The following is a 24858-nucleotide window of genomic DNA, read 5'->3' as shown; positions in this document are numbered from 1 at the left end:
CGTGGGCCGCTCTGAAAAAGTTTAGGATTTAAGGAAAAAAAGAGCAGAGGATGCTCGTGATGCCACCTCAGAGCAGCCTGTCCTGGCTTTGGTGGCCTGCCAGGATGTCACCTGTAGGGGTCTCGTTCCTGGGGAAACTGAGGCAGCAGCAGGTGAGGAGCCAGGGCTGCGGGAGTTGCCAGCCCGGAGCGCCCACCCGCCAGGCAGCCTCGCCTCCTATAATTAAGTACTATCAACAACCGCATATTAATTAATTTAATATCCATTATTATTAATTAACAGGGTAATTAAATCCTTCCCGTAATTAACACACCACCCAGCAGAGAGGTCTGGCTGCAGAGCCCTGGTGTACCGAGGGAAAGGGGCTGCACGGGGAGCGAGGATGGACTCCCTGGAGCCAGAGCCCTCCGGGGGGACAATCCCAGACCCTCCCCCCCTTCAGGGGGACACGGAGCCGCACAGAGAGGGAGAAGTGATTCCTCAAAGCAAGGGCCTCACACGACATTTATTTGTATTTTATTATAAAAAAATACAGAATCCAAATGGGGGGGGGGGGGTGAGAGATCCGGTTACCATCAGCACGACGTCGAGGACGAAAGCGGAAATGTCGAAGGACGGAGCGAGGCGCGACGGGGACCAGCACGGGGCGGGGTGGGGACAGCACCGAGGGCAGGGGGGGCTGCTCTAGGGAACCCCCAGCCCTCCCCCACCGCTGGCCCCGCCGCCGCCTCCGTCCTTCCACTCTCCCACAGTCGCTGTACACAATATAGATATTTATATATATAATCTATATATATATAAAACACAGACCGAAGGCCAGGCGGGTGCTGCCGGCTCCGCGTCGGAGCCCGGTGGGTGCCCCCCGCGTCCCCCCCTCCCCCCATAAACACAATGCTTTTGTCACCTTCGGGAACCACGACCTGGTCTGGACACACGGGACAGGGACAGGGACGGCAGGGAATGCGATTTTTTTTTTTTTTAATTACGGGGTTTTTTTCTTTTTTTTGTCATTTTCCTTTTTTTTGTAATTTTTTCCCCCCTTTTTTTTTTTTTTTTGGATGGTCGAGATGAGCTTATTGCGAGATTCCAGCTTCCTAGTCTAAAAAATAAAAATAAAATAAAAATAAGATAAACCCTTCCATAAAATCCATTCTCAACAATACATAAAAAAAACCGCTCACAGTATAGCGCTGTATGTACAGGGATGGAGCCCCCCGGTCGGGGGAAGGACCGGGATCCACTTGGAATTAGGGGGCTCCAGCCGGGTCTGAGCCCATCTCCGGCATCCCCCAGGACCACCGAACCCCCTGGGAATAGGGGGGTTCTGCGGGATGGGCACAGGACCCCCCCAAGGTGGGACAGCCCCAGATTTAAGGCGAGGAGGGGTCAGACCCCGGGGCTGTGGGGTGACCCCTCCCTGGGGACCTGCCACCCCTGGGGTCAGGGCCAACCTCGGCGAGGGGGAATTGGGGGGGAGGGGGGCTTCACTTATTAATGCAAAGGAAAAGGGAAAAATCCCCAAGCCCAGCCCTGGAATGTCGGGGGACAACGGGGTGACCATGAGGGAGCACCAGGATGGTCCCGCACGCGGCCGCCGGCCCCCCCATGGGGTGTCCTGTACCCCCAAGGCATCGGGGGGACACAGAGCAGGGCAGAGGAGGAAAATCCATGGCACACACTCCTCCTGCCCCGGCGCCGGCCAAACGCCCTCGGAGCGATGCCCACGGCTGGGCGAGCCCGGCCCGCCGGCTCCCAGCGCCCGGCGGTGCTCCCCGTGCCCGCCGGCCATTCCCGGCGTTCCCAGTGCCGGCCATTGGCAGTGCCAGCCCTTCCCGATGCTCCCAGTGCCAGTCTTCAGTGCCAGCTGTCCCCAGTGCTCTCCATGCCGCTGGTCACTCTCGGTGCTCCCGGCGCTGGCCATTCCTGCTGCTCTCCATGTCAGCCGTCCCTGGTGCTCTCTACTCCGGCCATTCCCGGCTCTCCATGCCGGCCATCCCAGTGCTCCCTGTCTCAGCTGACCATTCCCGCTGCTCTCCACACCGGCCATCCCGGTGTCCCCATGCCACCTGTCCCCAGTGCTCTCCTTGGCTGCATCCAGTTTCCTTTGCTGCTCACGGAGCCGCCCCGGTGTCCCATGGGGACAGCGGTGACATCCTTGGCACAAGTGGAGGGGACAGGGTGACCCTCTGGGCACTCAGAGGGGGCTGTGTCCATCCAGGCTCCCCGTGCCTGGGGCAGGGGGTGGCCGGGAGTGGCGGGTCCGGCTCCGTGACGTCCTGTGGCCGGGCTGGGAAGGAGTCCGTGCCCATGGAGCCGGCGGCACCATCGCTGTGTCCGGTGGTCCCGGTGCTGCCACTGGCTCTGCCCGCAGTGGGGACAAAAGAGGCTCAGCGTGGGGGCTGAGCCCAGCCCGTGCAGGTCAGTCTGGCAGCGGGGGGACCCGACGGGAACAACCCAACAAATAAAAATAAAAATCTTTTTTCTTTTAAAAAAAAACCAAAACCAAAACCAAAACTCAAAGAAAAAACCCAAACGGACGAGGACTCTGTATTTGGTCTAGAAATGTAAAAAGCGACGCCCCGCCGGGACAGCCGGAGCTGCAGGGCAGGGATGGAAGTCGGGATCCATCCCCCGGGACAGCCCGGCACCGCTCCCGGCGGGACGGCCGTGCCACGGCGGGGACTTGAGGCGGCGGCAGGATCCTCGCCGGCAGCACCGACCCTCCCTGGGCACCATCCAGGCGATTCGGGGCGGGCGGGATCCGTCCCCGGGCCGCTCCCGCCCCGCGGAGCCGCTCCCGGCGCGTCGGTGTCGGTGCTACGAGACCAGGAGCGTCCAGACGACCGGAACCACCGCCAGCGCCGCCGGCGGCACCCTGAGGCTGCAGCAGGAGTTGTTGCTGGTGAAAATGGGCTCCGGGGATTCGTAGAGGGAATCGTCTGTGGAAAAGGAAGGAAGAGAGGGAGGGGTGAGCCGGGGGGATGGCAGCGATCCGGGCTGGATCCAGAGGCGCGGTGATGCTCGGCACCCCGGGATTGGGATCTGGCAGCATTCCCGCGGCCATGAGCCGGGCACTGACCCCTCCCCAAATCCCAGCTTCCCCAAAAGTGCTGCTGCCACCGCCGGGACCTGACACGGGGACACCCAAGTGTGGCTCCGGCCACGGGGACGCGGCGTGGGAACGCCGAGGGTGCTCCGCAGGGTGGGCGAGGGCACAGAGAGCTCCCTTTTAACGGGATTAGGGAGCGTTGTACCCCGTCCCCGTGTGCCAGGGGCAGGTGGCACTGTCCCGGGGAACTAGCCGAGGATGGACCCGCTTGGGGCAGGGACACCCCTTGCCCACAGCCCGGGGGTCCCAGGAGCAGCCAGGAGCACACGGGGGGCACAGGGGACCCCATGTGAACACTCTGCAGGCTCAGCTCGCTCCAATTTGTCACTGGATTATGGATTTTTATGGACCTGGAGGCAGGAGAAGCAGAGCCTGGTCCTGCCTGGGGATGCTCCATCGCTCCACCCACCCCATCCCCCTGTCCCCCCCAATTCCAGAGGGTCCCCCATGCCGGGATGAGGCTTCCAGACTCATCCCAGGGCCAAACCCAGTCAAGGGCTGCCCCCTCAGGGACCTCCCACCATCCCCCAGGCCCAGCCCCTCTCCCCCTTCCCTTCCCCTCGGCAAAACGGAACAAAATCCCAATATTATTAAAATACTAAAAAATAATATCGGGAGAGATTTCTTTCCCTCCCCTTGCCCTGAACGGAACATGATGAGTTTTTACAGATGGTTCCGTTATGCTGGGTTTTATTTTAAAGCCACCAAAGGAAGGGAGGCGAGAGCCATCGGTTACCCAGTGACATTCCGCTGTCCCCGGGGAGAGCCGCTGCCATTTGCTAATTACACGTTAACAGGAGAAGAAAATTATTAATTTGTTTTTTTTAAATGGCTGATTTATGCGAGTCGGAAAAGTAGCCACTGAGCAGGGATGATTATTGTTATTCTTCTTTTTTTTTTCCCCCTCTGTCTCTCTGTCTGGACAGCGCTGAGGTGGCTCCAACAGGGCTGTGGGGCCCTGTCCCCACCCCTGTCACCATCAGGGGCCACCACTCACCCTCAACCCATGGGGAAGGACCTGGGGACCCCCCCAAGGGCCCCCCAAACCTCTCACTTACTTGTTGGCCGAACATAAACCTTCAGCTTCAGGCAGGGCCTGTCCACCGTGTTCGGGGGGGACGCGGCTGCGGGAGGAAAAGGGGACAAAGGGGGTGGGTTGTGGGGACAGCGGCAAAACGAGGGTCAAGGCACTGAATAAAAATAATAAACATTGGGAGAAAGGGAGGAATCGCAGCAATTATCGAGGTGATAGTTCCTCTCAGGATGAGAAAATGGGATTTTTTTATATATATAAAGAGATTTAATTTTCTCTCTTTTTTTTTTTAATAAAGCAGAGGGTTTTTTTTACCCTTCCTTTTTCTTTTCCATTTTGGCTCTGCGCCCCATGGGGGGAAGGAGAAGGTGCTGAGGTGAGCAGGACCATGAGCATCTAACCTCCATCCCAGCTCCATCCCAGCTCCATCCTAACTCCATCCCAGCTCCATCCCATCCCCATCCCAGCCCCATCCCAGCTCCATCCCAACTCCATCCCAACTCCATCCCAGCTCCATCCCATCCCCATCCCAGCTCCATCCCAGCTCCATCCCAGCTCCATCCCAACTCCATCCCAGCTCCATCCCAGCTCCATCCCAACTCCATCCCAGCTCCATCCCAGCCCCACCCCAGCTCCATCCCAGCTCCATCCCAACTCCATCCCAGCTCCATCCCAACTCTATCCTAACTCCAACCCCAGCTGCTCCAGGACTGCTGCCAACCCTCCATGGGGGTGTTTTTTTTACCCTCCCATTTTCTTTTCCTTTTTGGTGCCGCACCCCGTGGAGGGGGAAGGAGAAAGCGCTGAACTGAGCAGCACCACGGGCATCCCATCCCATCCCGTCCCATCCCATCCCATCCCATCCCATCCCACAGCATCCCATCCCACAGCATCCCATCCCATCCCATCCCATCCCATCCCATCCCATCCCATCCCACAGCATCCCATCCCATCCCATCCCATCCCATCCCATCCCATCCCATCCCATCCCATCCCATCCCATCCCATCCCATCCCATCCCATCCCATCCCATCCCACAGCATCCCATCCCACAGCATCCCATCCCATCCATCCCATCCCATCCCATCCCATCCCATCCCATCCCATCCCATCCCATCCCATCCCATCCCATCCATCCCATCCCATCCCATCCCATCCCATCCCATCCCACCCCATCCCATCCCATCCATCCCATCCCATCCCATCCCATCCCATCCCATCCCATCCATCCCATCCCATCCCATCCCATCCCATCCCATCCCATCCTGCTGCATCCCAGCTCCATCCCCAGGGCCAGCGCGTGCCCTTGACCCGCTCCAGAGGCACGAGCGTGTCCCAGTGCCGGCAGGTTAATGGATTCCAACCCGTGGGCTCGAGGAGGAGGTAATTTCTTTTCTTTCATGTCTGCTAAATACGGTTCCTCAAAGAGGCATAATTTCTAATGTTCCACATGACGGGAATTCTAACCGGGTTAGCAATGATCAGCTTCCCATTTACTCCTGTGTAATCTCTCCCTAACGACATTAAAAAATAAAAAAAAAATAAAAGAAAAGAAAAAAAAATAAAATAAAATAGAAGCAGGGGGGGCAGAGTTGGTGGGGGGAAAGAGAGAGAGAGAGTTGTGGCCGCAGTTATTGCGCCGGTGACATTTTACAGGGGGGAAGAGAGAGGGGGGAAATGGTAATTTAATATAGATAAAAGGAACAAATTAAGTGGGCTGAAAACAGCTGCTTTAGGAAAAAGAGGAGGAATGATAAGGTGGAGGAGCGTGGCCGTGGCTCCGGCGAGGACGGCGGGGTTGGGGTCGCGCTGCCTCGTTTGGGTTTGGGTTTTATTCCAGCACCTGCTCCCAGCACCGCTGGATTATTTTTCCAGTGGGCTCCTCTTCCCCTCCTGCCCCTGCAGACGCTCTGGAGGTGGAAATTCCCTCCCAGGGGCCCTCGTCCTGCAGCCAGAGCTGGAGCTTCCTCCAGAGCAGGTGGGGCAGTTCAGGAGTCAGGTATGGGTGAGAAAGGGAGCACGGATTTGGGAGAGCAGAGGGATACATGGGAATGCATGGGAGAGAGCATGGGAATTACATGGGAGGGCATGGAATAAATGGGAGAGCACCAGTGTACACAGGAGAGCACAGGAATTACACGAGAGCACAGAAATGCACAGAGAGCATGGGAATAGATGGGAGAGCATGGGAATTACATGGGAGAGCATGGAACATATGGGAGAGCACATGAATTTCGTGTGAGAGCATGGGAATACACAGGAGAGAATGGGAATACACATGAAAACACGGGAATTCATGTGAGAGCATAGGAATTGCATGTAAGAGCATGGAATACGTGGGAGAGCTCAGGAATTACACACGAGAGCACGGGAATTACATGGGAGAGCACAGGAATTACATGGGAGACCATGGGAATATTTGTGAGAGCACAAGAATACACAGGAGATCACTGCCTGGGGCCGTTCCCAGTGCCATTCCCACTGGGATGAGACCAGTGCCCCTGGACAATCCTGGTCACTCTCATGCCCAGGGCTGTGACCCAGCCCCAGCGCAGGTTTCCATGGGATATTTACCCTGAGCCGGATGCGCTGCAGTTTTGGGGGGATTCTGCAGCATTTTGGATCACCAACGCAAACCGAGCCAGCGGGACACCCCTGCGATACTCCCACCCCATCCCCACCCCAACTCACAGATGTAGTAGTACTCGTGGCCGGGTCGGAACTCGAAGCCCAGCGAGAATGGGGTGAAGAGCTGGAACTTCTCGGAGAACTTGAGGGGCCCGTTGGGGGAGTCGGGGCGGTTGCACTCCCAGCGCTTGAAGCCGCGCTGCCGGTGGTCGCAGGACGCGTGGCCCTCGTAGTTGACCATGTAGAGGATGTACCTCTCCATCCGCTCCGGCAGCGGCTCCTCGTAGTGCGGGCAGTAGATGTCCAGGTAGTCGTTGATGCTCACCTCCACCGTGTAGTCCCCGCGGTGGAACCTGTGTGGAAGTGGGGTCACTGCGTCACAAACTCGTTCTCGCTCATTTGGAGACCCCCCCCCCCATCCCCGCCCCCGGCACGCTGGAATCACGGGATCGCGCCATGGTTTGGTTTGGAAGGGACCTTAAAGCTCATCCAGTCCTCAAGGGTGTTCTGTTCCTGTGCCCTGCTTGGTGTCCTGGGCTGGAACTCTGCCAAAGCTGCTCTTTTTGGGACTGAAAGGGCTCTTGTTTTGCAGGAATGAGCCAAGGAGAACCATTCCTGGGAGATCGAGTGGTGCCTCCAGCTGATCCTGGACTATTGGATCTGAGTGGGAGGAGCAGGTGACCACAGGATCGTGGAATCCCAGGATGGTTTGGGTGGGAAGGGACCTTAAAGCTCATCCAGTCCCAGCCTGCCATGGGCAGGGACACCTTCCACTGTCCCAGGGTGCTCCAAGTCCCATCCAACCTGGCCTTGGGCATTTCCAGGGGTCCAGGGACAGCCAGGGCCTCTCCATGCCGTGATCCAAGGCCTGATCCCACCCCAACACCCCCATTAACCTCCGGATTAACCCAGATCCTCTTTGTTTCACGCCAACAGACCGCCTACCTACCCACTTGGTAGGAAATCACACAAAAACGATTATTCCCGGCAGTGCTGGCATCGCCGCGGCCCAGCGCCACAATCCCGGTGTCATTGGCATTCTTGGCACCGATTATCCAAGAGATTAAGGGATTAGCAGCGCTGGAGAACTCTGTGGCACACGCCAGCAATCTCCCTCCAGCTCCTTGGGGCGGCCCCTGTGACCCCCTCCCCAAATTCCAGACCCCCGGCACTGCAGCTGGTGGAGCTCGAGGCCAAATTCACCGTTCCCCCCCGGCAGCTTGGCTCTCCCTCCTCGTCGAGTGAGGTTTTTTCCTAACCAATTGAAGGCTCCCCCCAGCAGGAAACCCCCCAAAACCTCGGCACCCCACAGCTCCAGGGCTTGGCCAGCGACTGGAGGGGTCAGCGCGGCCCTGATGGGTTGGGGACAGTGACCACAACCCCCTCAACCTCCCAAAGCAACAACTTGGGGTTCCCAAACACCTCCTGAGGCTGTGGCAGCTGCTGAGACGGCCTCAACTCATCCGGAGACACCCCAAAAGTGCATCGCCATCCCCAGGGTGGGACGGTGGCGGAGAGTGACCCCAAAAAGGGAAGGGGGGGAAGAAGGGAGGCGGTGTGGGGACGGGGGGGGGTCCTGCAGCCCCCTTCCAGCTCATTACCTGCCTCATAAGCTCTCTGATCACACAGGGAACGCGCTAATTAAGGAGCAGGGTTTCTCCCTCTCCTTCCCTCTCCTTTCCCGAGCCAGTTGTGCCAACCCTGCCCCTGGCAAGGTAACATTGGAAAATGTAAAATTAATACAAAGGGCTGGAATTTACTGGGAAACAATTTTCAAACGCAGGGAGAACAATAAAAAATATTTAAAGGGAAAAAACCAACAAAAAATCCTTCTTCTCGCTGCCTTTTATTTTAAAAAATTATTTATTTTAATGATCGTTACTAAAGCCCAAGCAAAGGCGGGAGGGGCCCCCACGTATCAGGGGAATAATAATAATAATTATTATTATATTTTTGGGAAAAACTCACTTCGAGGGCCTTCGTCTGCCTGAAAAATTGCTGAATTAAAGCTGATTAAAGCTAAATAATGGCCCAGACAGAGACGTGTGCGAGGGGGATGCGGGGAGGGGGTCACACTCCTTTGGGGGGATGTGGGGAGGGGGTGACACTCCTTCGGGTGTGGGGGGTCTGTGGGGACCCCCAGCACAGTGCACCCCACTCTGCATGGGGTCCTGGGCTCCCCCAGTACACCCCAGTTTGATGCTGTGGGATGGCGATGATCCCAGCACCAGGGCCGGTGCCATGGGATTGGGATGATCCCATCACCCACGATAACACCATAGATGGGGATGATCCCATCACCAGGGCTGGTGCCATGGCCCAGGGATGATGCCATGGGATGGGGATGATCCTGTCACCAGGGGCGACACCATGGGATGAGGACAATTCCATCACCAGGGATGATGCAGCGGGATGGGGATGACTCCATAGGATGGGAGTGACGCCATGGGATAGGAATGATCCTGTCACCATGGCTGATATCACAGGATGGGGATGATGCCACAGGATGGGGATGATCTCATGGGATGATCCCATCACCAGGGACGACACCATGGGATGAGGACAATGCCATCACCAGGGATGATGTCACCGGATGAGGATGATCCCACCACCAGGGATGACACCATGGGATTGGGGATGACACCATGAGACGATCTCATCCCCAGGGATGACGCCATGGGATGAGGACAATGCCATCACCAGGGATGATGCCACAGGATGGGGATGACACCATGGGATGGGGATGATCCCACCACCAGGGATGTACACCGGGACAACCCACGGCCTGGCAGCACACGCTCCATGGATATCCCGGCTCTGGATCTCCGTGCTCCCACCCTCCGGCACCGCGGGGCCCCAGCACAGGACATGTCACCCACCAATCCCGGCTCCATCAGGTTTGGGTTTAATCGACAGCTTTGCATCACTGTGACATCCCTGCCCCTTCCACGACAGGAGCACAAATCCACCGGAGGGAAATTGTCCGGAATTCAAATCTCGGAGCTGGTGAAGGCCCTTTGGCAGTACCAACCCCTTGTGTCCACGTGCCATGCCGGGCAGGGTGGCATCTCCATGCTGGAAGCACATTGGCTTCCCAAGTTTTTACCTCTTGGATATTCACCGTGGAGGGGAAAATCCCTTCCGAGAGGCACCTGCAGATGGAAACCCCTGGTCCCTGCAGGGCAAAGCCAACCAGGAGAGCAAATCCCACACCCAGACCTTAGTCCTGGTCCCCCAACCACAGCCAGTGCCTCAGTTTCCCCTCGGAGCAGCAGCAGCATCCTCCCAGAATTCCCAAATTCAGGCAGCGACCCAGAGCGGGAACAAAGCGGATTTGTCTCTCTACACCCTGCGAGACCAGCCAGTGTCCCAAGGGTTAAAGAATTCAGATTTTTCTTTCCTGAACAGCTTGAAAAGAGATATGATTGCGCCCGCTGGAATACGGGGTGGGGGGGGATATTATGGATGGAAAAGAGCTATTTAAGCTGAGGAACGGTGTTGGCACATAAACAAATGGGTATAAACCGGCCATGAATAAATTGAGGCTGGAAATTAGGAGGTTTGGAACCATTGGGGGCCAGTCAGGGCCCACAGGGGCAGAGGGGCGAGGGGGGGAACTGGGGCAGGGGGGCCAGGTATAGGGTCCCCCCCGCTCCAAGGGCACCCGTCCTTGCGAGGCCAGGCGCTGAGAGACTTTAAAATCTCCCTTCCTCTTTCATCTCCCGAAATCTCCTTCATTCAAATAGTCACAGCGTGATCAGGAGTAATAAGCCTATTACAGAGCAAAATAAAACACAGCAGCTCCCCCCCCCCCGCCCGCCCCCCCAAACCAACCCCCCCCAGCCCTCCCACCCTCTCCGGGGCTATTAAACACAACCTGATGGAAATTCAGCTGCGGAGCAGCCAATGTCAACCCTCCCCAGCTCCCCCAGCCCTGCCAAGGTGTCCCCCACCTCAGGAAATGGGGACAAAGTGGCTCCCGGAGCCGGGGGGGTGGCAGGGAAGTGCCCCTGGGGCGCAGGCGCCCACCGGCCCCTTCCAGCAGCTCCTTTCTCCATTAATCCCGTTGCTCGGCTGGTTCCTGGCATGTCCGTGGCTGGGAATGGACTTCACGCCAGGAACGTTTAAGCCGGTTTTCCATCTGTTTCTCCTTCTCCTTGGGCAGCCCGAGCCCAGTGTCATCCCGCGGGGTGACAACGGCAGCGCCGGGCAGGAGCCGGACGGGGCCATCGGGGAGAACTGGGGCCATGTACTGGTCCTGGTGTCCCGGAGGCCGATCCATATTCCCTGCTCAGGAGGCAAAAGCCACTTACGGAGCTGGGAGGGGATGGAGCTGGATGCACCTGGACACCTGTGTCCACTCAGTTTTGGTCCAGAGGGCTCCGCCACCCCACACACCCCATCGCACTGCCCCATCCCACCACCCCACCAGAGCCAAGGTGGATTTTAACCGTGTTTCCAAATACTTTCCACGGCAGAGAGCAAGCGTCCCCCGCACCGGCACCTCCCAAACTCCCTCCAGGCTGTGCCGGAGGATCCCAGCATCCCACCACGGCCAAGCCCTGGCGCTGGCAGGGATGAGACGACATTCAGGGGATGCCCTGTCCCCATCCATCCCAACCCCCGGGATGGTGGCAGTGACGAGTCCCGGTCCCCAGCGGCTCTGGCGCTGTCCCCGGTGCCGCGGTGGGACAGAGCGGGGACGGCGTCGCGGCTCACGGAGCGCCAGTAATGCGGTCCGGAGGGACCCCGCCATACACACAGCACCTAAATTATTTAATTTCTCCAAACTGCTGCACCTTTATAAATCATTAAAAGCTCCTTTTGATCTGTGCTAATGAGGTTTCCTGAGCGCGGGGCTGGGAAACGCTTCGGCGCCAGAAAGCGACGCCGCTGATTAAAAAAATAAAGAAGGGGCGAGCAGGAGTGTGGGGGGCGGGACGGGCACGGGCAGGGGGTGGGGGGCACGGAGAGGTGGGCATGGGGTGGGGGGCACAGGGGCTCCCCAGGGCCCAGCCAGGCTGTGGAGGGGATTTAGGGATGCCCGTCATGTTTATCTTCTTTCCCTTCTCTTTCTCTTCCCCTCTCTTCCCTTTCTCTTTCAGTTTCCCTTTCCTTTCCAGTTTCCCTTCCCCTCTCTCTTTCCTTTCTCCTTTCCCGGAGCTTTCCAGCCAGGGAATCCTGGGAACACGCTGGTCCCAGCTACCACCACATCCCTGGGAAATGCCAATGCCAACCAAACCACGGGCAGGGCTGGGGCTCTTCCTGGAGCTCTGGGAAACAATTTCCTCTTTGGAGAGCAGTGGGATGGGGTGAAGCCCCCCAGGGCTGTCACTGGGAGCCGTGGCCAGCGGGAGTGCCCGGTTCCAGCAGTGCCACCATCGGTGACCCCGCTGGTGACACCGTGGGAGCGGTGGCAGCGCCGCGGCGCCGACCCTGACAGCTTTAATGCCGATATTTATCTCGGCTCCAAACCTCCGAGCCCGGCTCCATATTCAGGAGCTCAATCACCGGGATCGGGAATGACGGTGACGGCTCCCGCCCATGGCAGCTGGGGTTGGGCTTAAGGTCGGCTGGCAGCCCTGGAGCTGCTCCGGTCGGGGACAGGGGTGGGGACGGGGATGGGAATGGGGATAGACACAAGGACAGGGATAGGGATAGAGATGGAGACAGGGATAGGGGTGGGAGTGGGGATAGAGACAGGGATGGGGATGGGGATGGGGATGGAGATGGAGACAGGGATGGGGATGGGAATGTGGATAGAGACAGGGATGGGGACAGGGATAGGGATGGAGATGGGGACAGGGATGGGGATGTGAATATGGATAGAGACAGGGATGGGGACAGGGATGAGGATAAGAACAGGGATGGGGATGGGAACAGGGAGAGGGATGAGGAGGAGAACCTCGATAGAGACAGGGATGGGGATGGGGACTGGGGCAGGCATTGTGGGAAATGAATACAAATTCCACGCAGAACCAGGGGGCACTTCCCCAGCCTTGGCATCCCTGGAGCTGGTCAGGGACCGGCACTGGAACAGGGCAGCAGCATCCCCAGCCCGGCTCAGCCCGACGCTTCCGCAGCTCACACCTCCATTGACGGATATTTCCCTTTCCCTCCTTTTAAGGTAAATGACAGAAAATCCCAGGACAGCCATCAGCCTCCGAGGTAACCTCGTCCCGCCTCGGCCGCGTTCCCACAGGATTCAGCGGCTCCTGTTACCTGGGGCAACGGCGGGGAAATGACGGCTGGCATCTAAATTGCCATCATTATGCTCCGGAGCCAACACTCCCCATTTACACTTTATTGTCATCTTTTGCTTTAGGGAGATGCTGAGATATTACAGGATGGGGTGACAGAGCGGGATGAGATGGGATGCACAAGGAGAGAGGCGCGGAGATAAATGGGGACCCCCGGAGCTGTCATTTCAGCCTGTTTGCGGATCCGGAAGCGGAGCCGAGCCCGATCCCGCGGGCTGTGGGGAGGCTTTAGCATGCAGAAGAAAATAAAATTTGTTTAAATGCAAGCGCCAGCCTGGCGAGGCCTGGGCACGTGGTACCCGGGAGAGGATTCCCACCAAAGCGGTGCCGAAAACGCTGCGGAAGCAGCTCAGCCTCCTCCGGCTGCGGGGATGCTCGTGGGATAACGGGAACTGATCCTCACTGAGAGCTGGCACTGGGCTGTGACGGGTACCACATGTGGGGCTGGTACCCCATTGCCCCCCTGGTACCCCTTTGTGGGGCTGGTACCCCAATATTGGATTGGTATCCCATTGTGGGGCTGGCACCCCATGACATCTGCACCCCACTGCCCCACTGGTACCCCGTTCCAGGGCAGGTACCCCATTATTAGGTTGGTATCCCATTGTGACGCTGGCAACCCATTATTGAGCTGCCAGCCTATTGTGGAGATGGCACCCCATTACATCTCCTGCACCCCATTGCACCCCATTCCAGGGCTGGCACCCCATTGCGGGGCCACCCCAAGGATACTCCTGGGCACCCCAAAGCAAAACTTGCTCTTGGTTCTCCAAATTCCGAGTTCATTCTCCCTCCCCATCCCACTTTGTGCCAAATTGCACAAAGGAAATGCAAAGCCAAACTCGGGGTGCCACCCCCCACCATCTCCATCCCCACATGGGGACCGTGGTGAGACGGGGCCGGGGGAGCTGCTGGGGGCAGCGGGGGGAGGAACGAGGCCTTTCAAGTGTCTGCAGTGAAAAAAGAAAGAGAGAAAAAAGCAAAGAGTTCAAAAACTGTGCAGCTTTCCAAGGAAGAGCCGGGGCGGCTTCGCCCTCGGCCCCACTGCGCCGTGCACGGGATTGGGATTGGGAGATTCCTTCCCACACAACGCCTCCCTGAGTGGGACCCCGGAGTCGTGCTGGGGATAAACCCAAATCCGTGACCCCACGGATGCACCGGGTGCTGGGTTTTCCACATGACCCAGCACGGCACGGACACGCTGGACAGATGGATCCTGCCATGATGCCAGCATGGATCAGACAGGCTTTTCCCTCAGACTCATGACATCACCCTCTTGTCCAGAAAAAACACAGGTGTCAGTCGGAAATTGTGGGTTTGGCACACACAAATATTCCATTTTCCACATGCCACAGCCTATCCAGAGGGATGAACCCACTCCCCAGGCAGGCGGGGCCTCTTTTCGGGGAGCTCTACCCTCGCCCCGCAACCAAAGCTCCCTGGAACTGCTCCAGCTGCTGCAATTCCCACCACTCACCCCTCATTAGCATGGATGCTCGTTAGCCCAGCGCTGAGACTAATCAATACTGCCATTAACCGACTCTCCGGAATTAATGCGCTTGAACCTGGCAGGCCGCAGGATATTGGTCATTTTTCCACTTAACCTGGCAGGAGGAGTTTTTCCCTTTGCTGGTGGCAGTGGGTCATGGAAGGAAGCTGGGAAAGTTCATCCCAACAGCTCCTGGTTCACCACCAGCTTTGGGTTCACCACCAGCTTTGGGTTCACCACCAGCTTTGGGTTCACCACCAGCTTTTTGGTCATCCCAAGGTTGCCGGATGCTCCCAAACCTCATGGAGCACCATCAGCACAGGGAAAAGGGCAAACCCCTGTCTCAATCCATGGAGTTGGGGACCTTGGAGAGGGATCTGGGGTCTCCATCCCAGCATGAACGTGACCCTCTGGTGCCACCCCATTCCTGCAGCTGCTCCATCCCTTCTGCCCCAGGTTCCCAGCCCCGGAGCCCCAGGCAGGCACAGCCGAGCTGCTCTCCCGGGCACCCCAGAGCCACCCTCCCTGCTGCCCCCGCCGCCTCGCAGCGCCTCTGGCTAAACAGAGATCAGAAATGTTAGATCTTTCTTAACATCTCCTGCCAGCACTGTCAGTGGCCCTCTCCAGAGTACCAGGGCCCTCTGTTATGTAAACACAGCACATTCTCTGTCAAAGATTAAAAAAAAAAAAGCCTCATTTGCACATAAAAGCAGCCTCTGCACTAGTTACGGGCACTGTGGCATGTAAGGAAGACTGTAGGTTAAATTCAATAATAAACTGGGGCGGCGCAGAGGTCCCGCTCCAGCTCCTTCTCCCGCAGCCCAGCCCCGGCTGCTCCGGCCGGACCTGCGGCCACCAAGCGGTGCCGGCCATGAGCCCCCCGGATGGGGACTGAGGTGGCACCGTGATCCCCGGTCTGGGCTGTGGGTGAATGACCCCCAGGCCCCTCACTGCACTGTGCCTGGTTGCCCTGAAGCCCCACCCTGGTGCCCCTCGGGGCCCCCTTGGTCACCCTAAGGTTGCCAGATGCTCCCAAACCTTAGGGAGCACCATCAGCACAGGGGAAGGACAGCCCTGTCCCAAGCCATGGGGTTGGGGACACTGGAGAGGCCTCTGGGGTCTCCATCCCAGCATGGGGATGCCCACACTGTGACCCTCTGGTGCCGGCCCATCCTGCTCGTGGCAGCACCACCAGACCCCGCCATCCTCGTCTCCTCCCCTTGGCACCGCATCCAGAGCAGGGCCTGCTGCCCCACATCCCTCCCCACAAGCTTTTGAGAGCTGGCATCGCCCTCACGCCCCAGCGTGGCTCTGGCATTGCCACGGAGCAGCTCCCGGCTACCGAGGCACCGGGAGCCCCTCGGATCATCAATGTGACACCGTGGATGTGACATCCCTCACTGCCAGCCCTCGGTGACGCGATGCCCGCTGCGGTGGGATGGCACTGGTGGGGGTCTCCGGCCGCAGCTGCCCCTCCCAGGGAGCGCCAGCGGCCGGCCGGCTCCGGGGATGGCGGCAGCCAGCCGGGCCCACGGCCGGATCCACGCAAATCGAATCAGAGCAGAAACTCAACTGTCAGAGAGACGAGGGCTGGGAAGTGTCACGGTAATTGTGTTAGCGCCGGCAGCGCCGCGGCTGCGCCGGGAGCCAGGGGGACACGGCAGGGTGGGCACGGTGTGATGGGCACGGCAGGGTGGGCATGGCAGGATGGACACAGCAGGACGGTGCAGAGCAGTGGGCACACAAGGGTAGCCAAAACAGGATGGCTGTGATGGGATGGGCCTGGCAACGCCAGCACAGGGGCTCGCTGGACCAAAATCCCCCAGACCCAGCACGGTGAGGGTCCAGGAGGGAGCAGGGCAAGGGCCCGTGGAGGGCACACGGAGCCAGGTGAGGAACAGGCAGAGCCAGGTGGCAGGAGGGGTCACAGTGGCGGCTGACAGAGAAGGTGACAGGGGCACCGGGCTCTGGAGGGAGGCGATTCATTCCCAAATCACTCTGTGTCACCATCCAGCACACGCGTCCCCACGGACGCCAGGCTGGCACTCGTGTCTCCACACACGCCCAGCCCTGTGCACAATATCCCTGCTCACGTCCCCGCCGCTGTCGGGCGCCGCACGTCTCTCGCAGCCGGACGCCGGGCATGTGCCAGCCGCGCACGGGACCACGCGTGCTCATCCGTGCTCCGGCGGCTCACGCTGAGCGCCCTAATTACCGCGTCTGGCCAGGCGGGCGGGCGCTGATAACGGGCACGGGACGGAGCCGCTGGGGGTTATCAGCCAGTGACAGCCAGGCCCCCCACCGCCCGCGCCGGCTCCGCGCCGCAGCCCGCTGGGACAGCGGATCGAGGCGCCCTTTGGGGGTCTCCAGCGGGGGATGGGGTAAACAGCCCCCCAGGGGTGACCTCGTTAGCACGGCCGAGCCCCAACATCGTTGTGGTTGGGCCTGGCACGCTGCGGGCAGAGCCTCAGGATGTGGGGCCACCAGTGGCACAGTGCCAGTGCCAGCCTCTTGTCCCATCTGCCGTCACCTCCTCGCTGTCCTGGGGGTGAGGGACAGCCCTTTCTGGGGCGCCCACGCTGCCAGGGCCACCGTCACCAGGCTGGAGGGAGATTTTGGGTGTCCCTGGTGCTGTGAGGGGACAGGCAGCAGCAGGAAAGGGCACTGAGGAGATCAGCGTCACCCTCCGGTCTCTGAGCCAAGCCAGTCGCTCTCCTGGTGCTCCCCAGAACTGTTCCATTGGTCTCATCCCAGAGCCACAAGCGGGACATGGCACAGTCCTGCTGTGACACCAGCGCGGCATCCGCTGCCTCCGTGCCTCAGCCTCCCTGTCCCAGGGCTGGACCTTCCTGCACAGCACGGGTCCGGCAGCAGGAGTGACTAACAAGGAGCACATTCCCCATCCCAGCTGGCTAAAGACACACAAATTGACATGGATAAACACAGACTGGTGCATTACTTCACTCGTTGGCCTCTCTATTTTCGGCTGGCAGCTGAATTCCAGGCAGTGGCGGGATGGGGGACAGCAGGGCAGGGGTTGGCAGGAGCATCGGTGACTCTTTAACCTTGGAACACTTGGACTGGCAGGGAATAGGGAGCGAGTGGCAGCGGGAATTTGATCGGCGGGAGCCGGGCGAGCGCTGGCCCTGCAATCACCGGGAAAACGCCGACGCGGTGGAAATCGGCCGCCACTGCCCAGCGGGACGTCACGGCGGGGCCAGGCGGGCACAGGGACACGGCTCAGAAGGACGGACACAGCGGGCACAGCGCGGCACGGGGCAGGCATCTGCCTGTCACCCCGCAGCCCCCTGCTCTGGTCAGTGCCACCCTGGCGTTCCTGGGGGACACCGGGCGGACTCCAGACCCGTGGTGACCCCCAGCCAAAGGACGCCGCTGTCCCCCCATCCCGGCAGTCCCGGGCTGCGGAGCTGTGGAGCCGTAATTTATCACGCCTGCTCCTGACAGCTCCCTTTGACGGGGTCTCCGGGGGGGCCGAGCGATGCCTTTTGTCTGCCCAACAATTAATTATTTCCTGGCTAATGATGAACTCCGACTTGCCAAGCAGGGAGTGGCTGCGTGTGGGAAGGAGCCGGCCCTCCCTCACCCCGCTGTGCCCCCTCCCCACCACCTCCCCCATGGCAGGGTGGGACGTTGGGGTACCCAGGGATAAGAATCTGTGGGACTCCCTGATCCCACCATCCTTCTCACGGGCACACTGCCCCCCAAAAAGGGTGCCCCAAAAGCAGAAGGAGGGTGCTGGGCTGGCAGGATGGGTCCCGCTCTGGCAGTGCCGGCAGGTGGGTGCCAGGTTGTGCTGTGGCAGCAGGTGCTGGCAGCGCTCTAAGTGCCAGTGGCGGCAGCCCCGGAGCGCTCCAGGAGTGGATAACCGGCTGATGGGGCTGAGTTAATGGAGAAAATCCATTTAGGATCACTCGATACTCTCCCATGGGCTTTCATTACACCTCGGGGCTCCGCGGGGCACCGGGCCCTGAGCTGGCCTCTGCCAGCCCAGATCCCATCGTTGCTGGCTGGATGTCTCAGCAGAGGTGCTGGCGGGATGTGGGGAGGGATGAGGGGAAGAGTAGTGGGGAGGGATGTGCATGGGGAGGGATGAGGGAAGGGATGTAGGAAGGGATGCGGGAAGGGATGGAAGAAGGGATGTGCATGGGGACGCACGGGCATGGGGATGCAGGACGGGATGCAGGAAGGGATGAGGGAAGGGATGGAGGAAGGGATGGGCACGGGGAGTGATGCAGGAAAGGATGCAGGAAGGGACACAGGGAGGGATGTGCACAAAGCCTGCAGCCCTGAGCTTGTAGCTGCAGGTGACAAGAGCAACGCCAGCAATCCCTGCGAGGGACAGCAACAAACTGGGGCACAGTGGGGCCCTGCCCTGGAGCAGCTCCCAAGGAGCCCTCCCTGGCTCAGTGCCACAGGCAAGCACAGGGACCCCCGGGGCTGCAGGCGCTCGGGCTGGGCCCCCCACGGCAGGAAAGGCGACAGAGCCATGAAAAGAAGTAAAATAACTATCGGGCGCTGGCGGCTCGGGCTCCTGCCCGGCGCGTTCTGTTTAAGGCTAGTTAATAGCCAGTGTTCTCTGGTTAGGCCTGAATGACATTTCCAGAGTTATAATAACTGAGCTATTACTCGCCGTATTGATGCATTCCCCCCGCCGGCAGCGGCTCATCCCGCGCCGTGCCGCCCGGCCGCCGAAAGCTCCTTTAGTCAATAGCACTTCTATTTTTCATTACTCCCTGGAAATGTGGCTCTTGGAAGCTCATCCGTCATTCAATTACGCCCTGGTTCAGTCCTATCATACACGTGTCATAAAGTTCCTCAGATCTGAACTGCTGTTAATTTTCTGCGCCATCCCAAGGGGATGCCCGGGACGTGCCTGGAAAGCAACCAGGCAGCCGAGGGCATGCCGGGTACGGGCGCTCCCGGGAGCGGGGGCTGCGGCAGTGCGGGGGTGCCCGGGCGTGGGGAGGTCCAGCACCGGAGGGGTCACCCTGGAGCTCGGACACTGTCCCTTCCCCACGGCAGTGGCAGCGGGCCCCGGAGTCGCACGACCTTGGCAGCGCTGGGAATTTATTCCTCGGGCTGGTTTATTCTTTTATCAGGTGTTGGTTTAACAGGGCGAGCTCCCCCCCTTCCCCTTTAATCCTATCGGCATCTGTGTTCGGCACGTCCGTACCCAGAATAATCACCTGCCTGGCAGATTTGTCACTTCACCAGATGTAATCGGGGAACTTTTCCCTTTTTTTTTTTTTTTTTTCCTTTTTGAAACTCTCCTTATTTTCTGTTTCTTAGAAGCTGCAGCTCGCGGGCACAGGCGGCTGCTGCAGGCGGTACCTGCTCCAGGTCACCCTCCCCGAACACAAGGGTTTGCTCTGCTCAGCTCCGCTCTGCAGCTGGGTTTTGGCTGGGGGAAGGATGGGAGGATGACAGGGCAGTGGCACAGAGGGTGGATGTCATACGCTGTGCCATGGTGGCTGCTCCTGCCATCCTCTGCTGCCAGGAGTGCACCTGGACGGGCACAAACCCTGAGCCAGGGAGGGAAAATGGGCACAGGATGAGGCTGGGGGATGCTGGGGATGGGCGATGCCAGAGATGGGCAATGCCAGAAGATGCCAGGTTAGGAGGATGCCAGGTCAGAGAGATCCAGAGGTTGCTCACAACATGTCCCTGCACAGATGCCAAGGACCTGCAGGTCCTTCACAGCCTTAAAATCTCAAGGCTGAGAGGTGACGTTGGTCCTGCTGCCCTCCACACCCCTCCAGGCACCATTCCTGCTTCCCCACCATGCAGTGCCTGTGGCTCTCTCCCAGCCGGGGCTGCCCTGGCAATCCCTGCCCGTGCTCTCCTGTCCTGGGTGTCCTGTCCAGTCCTCTCAGCAGTGCCTGGGTGGTCTCAGCCACTCCACTTGGCCTCCCAGCAGGACAACGACCTGGTCACTGCCGTGCTCCTCCGCGCTCCATCCCACGGGGCCTCCCACACGCTGCTTTCCCTAAGCCAGGACGGACACATGCCCGGGTGCGACGGACACACGCCCTGTGTTTGTGAACACCCTGTCACTCGTCAGCCCCTGGGACAGCCACGCTCCTGCCCGGCCCTTTCCTGCTCCTTGGACGGCTCCGAAGGGATTGATAAACAAACATTCCCATCAGGAGGATGCTGCAGCAGAGCCAGGAACAGCCCAGCCACGAGGCTGCCACGAGGCTCTCACAGCCCCAGGACCACCACCAGACTCTGGGTCATGCTGGAACACCCCCTAGCCCAGCTCTGATCTGGCAAACTGAGGCAGGGAAGGGCCTGGGGGATGTGCAGGGTGGGACGTGTGAGCTGGGCAGCGCCCGAGCATCCTGTGCCTGCGGGCACCCTCTGCCAGCCTGGCATTTCCCCGCTCCCCTCGCAGCCCAGGCCCCCGCTGCGCTCTGGGCACGGCTAATGACCGGCCTAATTGATCTCTGACGAGCCACCAGAGATCGATGCTGGATCCCGCTCCAGGCTCTGCGAAAAGCCATTTCTCCTGCCCGGCCGGGCAGCACCGCCCCTCGCCCGCAGGGAAGCGCCCATCGATCGGGGCAAGGATCGATGGGGTGCAGAACGGGATGGAAGGGAGGGCGGCCACCCCCGCCGAGGGGACCGCAGGGAGCACCCCCCGGTAGCCCTTTGCTCCAGCCCCGGGGCCCCGCAGGCTCCAGGAGCTCCCCCTGAACCCAGCAGGTCCGGGTGGGGCCCCGGGGAAGCTCCTTGTCCCCACCCCAGGTGACAGCCAGCAGCGAGGGGGGCTCCTGCCCGGCACCTCCGCCACAGGGCCAGGCTGGAGGGTCCCGGGAAGGGAGGGGACACACAGGCACAGAGCCCTGCGGTCCCGGGGAGGTCACAGGGCCAGCAGATCCACGCTGATTTCCTCGCCTGACTCTTCCCCCCTTATTCCTTCCCCTTGTGTCCCACTGGCCAAATTTGACCTAATTTGGCGCGACCGGCCGGGGTCTTCAGTTCTCAGTGCCCCCCTCCTCCCCTCTCCTTTCACTGAGGTTTAAGCCTTTTCACTTCGTCCATTCACTCCAAGACTAATCAGATTAAAGCCTTGCCCGGGGTGCTGCCTCCCCTCGAACAGATTCACCCCCTGACCCCTCCTCCCCTTGCTTCATCCCCTTTTTTCCCCTCTCCCATCAGGTTTTGGCAGCCAACTCCAAGGTCCGGGCATGGCCATGCCAGGGGTCAGTGGTGGCACCAGCTGCCCCTGTGTCCCCAGGGAAGGGCATAGAGCAGGGGGTTCTGGAGGTAGACGGTGGGGAACATGCTTCTGGAATGATGGGGATGAAGGGAGTGGCAGGACAGGGATGAAGGCAGCAGCAGCCACAGGTCTCCCTGCCAAAGCCATCCAACTCTTTGAAAAATCCCTCCTCCTCCTCAGCCCGGCTTCACACCCCAGGTCGAGCTAAAGGAGCATTTAACTTAGGAGAAATTTAGGAAAAAAGGGTATTTTTTTTTACTTTTTCCTCTCTTTTCACCCACAGCCATGAGTGGGTGAGGGATGAAGCCAGGACCGCGGTGCCCACCCTGGAGCCCCCCAGATGCACACAAGACCCGGACCCAACACCCAGACACTGGGGTCACCCACCAGCCCCCACAGCCCGGGACCCTCCACTCCGTGGCAGCTTTGGAAAAGGAACAATTCCCCGCTAGAAACTTCCTGGCCTCGTCCCACGTGCTCCAACCCCAAAAATCACCCAGTGCCCCCACCTAAACCTCAAACACCGATTTCCATTCCCCTTGGCCCAGCCCTGCACACAAACGCATTCGCCACGGCCCCCTCCCCGGCAGGGATTTTATGCAAAGGCGGAGAGGGGGAATGAATAATTCATCCCCGCTGTCTTTCAGAATTACACTGTGGAAAAATAAATCTGAGACTACCATATTTAAAAAAAAAAAAAAAAAAATTAAATAAATAAAATAAAGGAGAAAGGAGCCGGGGGCGCGGGGAGGCAGCGCTCGGTTCGCAGCCCCCGCAGCCGGAGCGGGATGCGGGGATGAAAAGCGCCGGCGCGTCGTGGCTCCTCTTCCATTGAGCGACTCCACATTCAGGTCCGTGCGGAAACCACCGGAATCCCTTCCTGTGCTTTGTTCTGCGGCCTTTTCAGCGGGGGCTTACGGGGCTGGGCAGGGGGTGGCGGGGAGGGCAGGGGGGGACAGGGCTTGGGGGGGGCCCTTTGAAGAAACCCACTCATGCGTTCGGCTGGTTGAGTTCAAGGGATGGCGGGCGGGGGGTGGCGGGGGGGCTGTGATGGGTGAGGGAGGGCTCTGCTGGGTGAGAGGGGGCTGCCCTGGCCGTGGGGCTGCACTGGGGTGAGCAGGGGTGGTGCTGGGGTGAGTGGGGGGCTGCACTGAGTGACTGGGGGGGCTGCACTGAGGTGAGGAGGGGGCTGCCCTGGTCAGGGGTCCAGCGTGCCCCTGCCCTGGCTCAGCCAGAACAACCTCAATGCTACCCTGCCAGCGCCTCTGCAACCCCAGCAGGAAGCAGGGATGCTCTGCCCCATCCCACAGGGGTCCCAGCTGGCTTTTGGGCAACGCCCTGACCCCTCTTGGTGACCAGAACACCCCGAACAGGACCAGCCGTGCCCGCATCCCCCCTCGCAGCTGGCAGGGGCCACGTGCTGCCGCGCAAACGGGGAGGGGAGGAAGCGGGAGGCACTTTAATTTGGCTATTTAAAAATAAAGAAATAACGCAGGCTTTGAAAGCCCGGAGGGGTCCCAGCGGAGGGACCTCATCCCCCCTTCAAAGGCCGCCTCTGCTTTCTTCCCCCCGCTCGCAGCACACAAAGGTGCACGAGCACTTTCGTCTCTGTGGAAAGACCTTTTTAATTGGTTCCAGGCAGAAGGTTAAAATCTCTCCCCTTCCCTGTGCGCTTGGCTAAGAGGGGAAAGGGGGGAAAAGGGGGGAGGCAGGGAGGAAGGGTTGTAGGGAGGCAAAACAACTCTGCCCAGCGTGAAGGGGCTGAGCCAGAGGACACCCAGGGCCAGTGTCCCCAGCATGGGGTCCAGGGTGGCTGAGGGTGACGGGGATCCAGGTGGGAGCAGGAGAGACCAAGGGGGCTGTGGTGGAGGCACTAAGGGGGCACTGCCAGGCTCTGGGGCAGGAGGTGCTCCCAGGAGAAGGGAGATGCTCGGTGTGAGGTTGCTCGGTGCTTCCGTGGGAATTCAGGGTTTGAGGGTTTCTGCAGAGATTCCCGAAAAAAGCAAGTGGAAATGCAGTGCTTGGGGTCTTCCCATGGGGAGGAAGCTGGGCAGAGCAGGAGGGCACCCAAGGGGCTGCTCCCACCTCCGCGTGTCTCCTCGTGACCGCAGAGTACCCTCGGCACGTCCCCATCCACAGCGGGGTGACCCCAGGATGGCATCCCAGAGCATCCACGTGGCACCCAGCCCCTCACCATTCCCATCCCCATTCCCATCCCATGTCACTGCCATCATCCTGGCCCTGCCATCCTCCTATCCCTGCCATGCTTCCAGCATTGCCACCCTCCCGGTCCTGCCATCCTCCCAGTCCTGCCATTCTCCTACCCCTGCCATCCTCCAGGCCCTGCCATCCACCCAGCAATGCCATCCTCCTAGTCCTGCCATCCTCCTGGCCCCTGCCATCATCCCAGCAATGCCATCCTCCTAGTCCTGCCATCCTCCTGGCCCCTGCCATCCACCCAGCACTTGGGTTTCCTTTCACGGAAGGGGGAGCTGAGAAAAACGCATCAATTATTGAGCCGGGGCGGCGAGCCCGCCGCGTCCCCCTTGCTGATGCCGCTCAGGTAGAGCCGCGCGAGCCGCAGTCAGACACCTCTAACACGATTAAGCTGCAGGGCTCTGCCAGCGCGCTTCAAGGTCAACTTCTCCGAGGCTGACAAAAGGCACGGCGGGCAGCGGCTCCCCCCGCCCCCGCCCCGGGCGGCAGCACACCGGGAATGGGCACCGGCAGTCCCCAGAGATGGCACCGGGACAAGGGGAGCTCCAGGGCAGGACGGCAGGGGTCCCACGGAGATGGGGATGCAGTGGCAGAGCTCCCAGTAGGACGGGGATGCTGTGCTGGGACTCCCCACGGGATGGGGGTGCAGTGCAGGGACTCCCACCAGGATAAGGATGCAGTGCTGGGGCTCCTGCTGGGATGGGGATGCAGTGGTGAGGTTCCCACTGGATCAGGATGCAGTGCTGGAGCTCCCAGTGGGATGGGAATGTAGCAGGAGGGCTCCCAGTGGGACGGGGACTTGGCATGGGGCTCCCAACCCCAGGACAGGGTCCCTGTGTGTCCCTCTGCAGCAAAGCCGCTCCCGTCACGCCGTGCGGC

The 24858-nt window shown here is 60.0% G+C and overlaps 1 protein-coding gene across 2 annotated transcripts in view; it reads right to left on the bottom strand.

The window, feature by feature from the left end:
- Window positions 1–485: 485 nt before the first annotated feature.
- EFNA2 (ephrin A2) overlaps window positions 486–24858 on the bottom strand; it is a 40795-nt gene continuing 16422 nt past the window's right edge. Inside the window, exons 2-4 of one of the 2 annotated variants that reach the window (XM_032092920.1) lie at window positions 6834–7123; window positions 4168–4233; window positions 486–2939 (exon numbers count right to left, since the gene is read on the bottom strand). In XM_032092920.1, the coding sequence (XP_031948811.1) occupies window positions 2818–2939; window positions 4168–4233; window positions 6834–7123 (478 nt within the window). In that variant the 3' untranslated portion in view covers window positions 486–2817. Of the gene's footprint in view, window positions 2940–4167; window positions 4234–5391; window positions 5657–6833; window positions 7124–24858 lie in introns of those variants that run through there. The other variant, XM_032092921.1, reaches the window with a different exon arrangement.

The sequence above is a fragment of the Corvus moneduloides genome, chromosome 28, assembly GCF_009650955.1.
Source record: "Corvus moneduloides isolate bCorMon1 chromosome 28, bCorMon1.pri, whole genome shotgun sequence".
Taxonomy (NCBI): Eukaryota; Metazoa; Chordata; class Aves; order Passeriformes; family Corvidae; genus Corvus; species Corvus moneduloides.
Note: the sequence above shows the minus strand (reverse complement) of the source record. Positions and strands in the feature narration are given on the sequence as shown.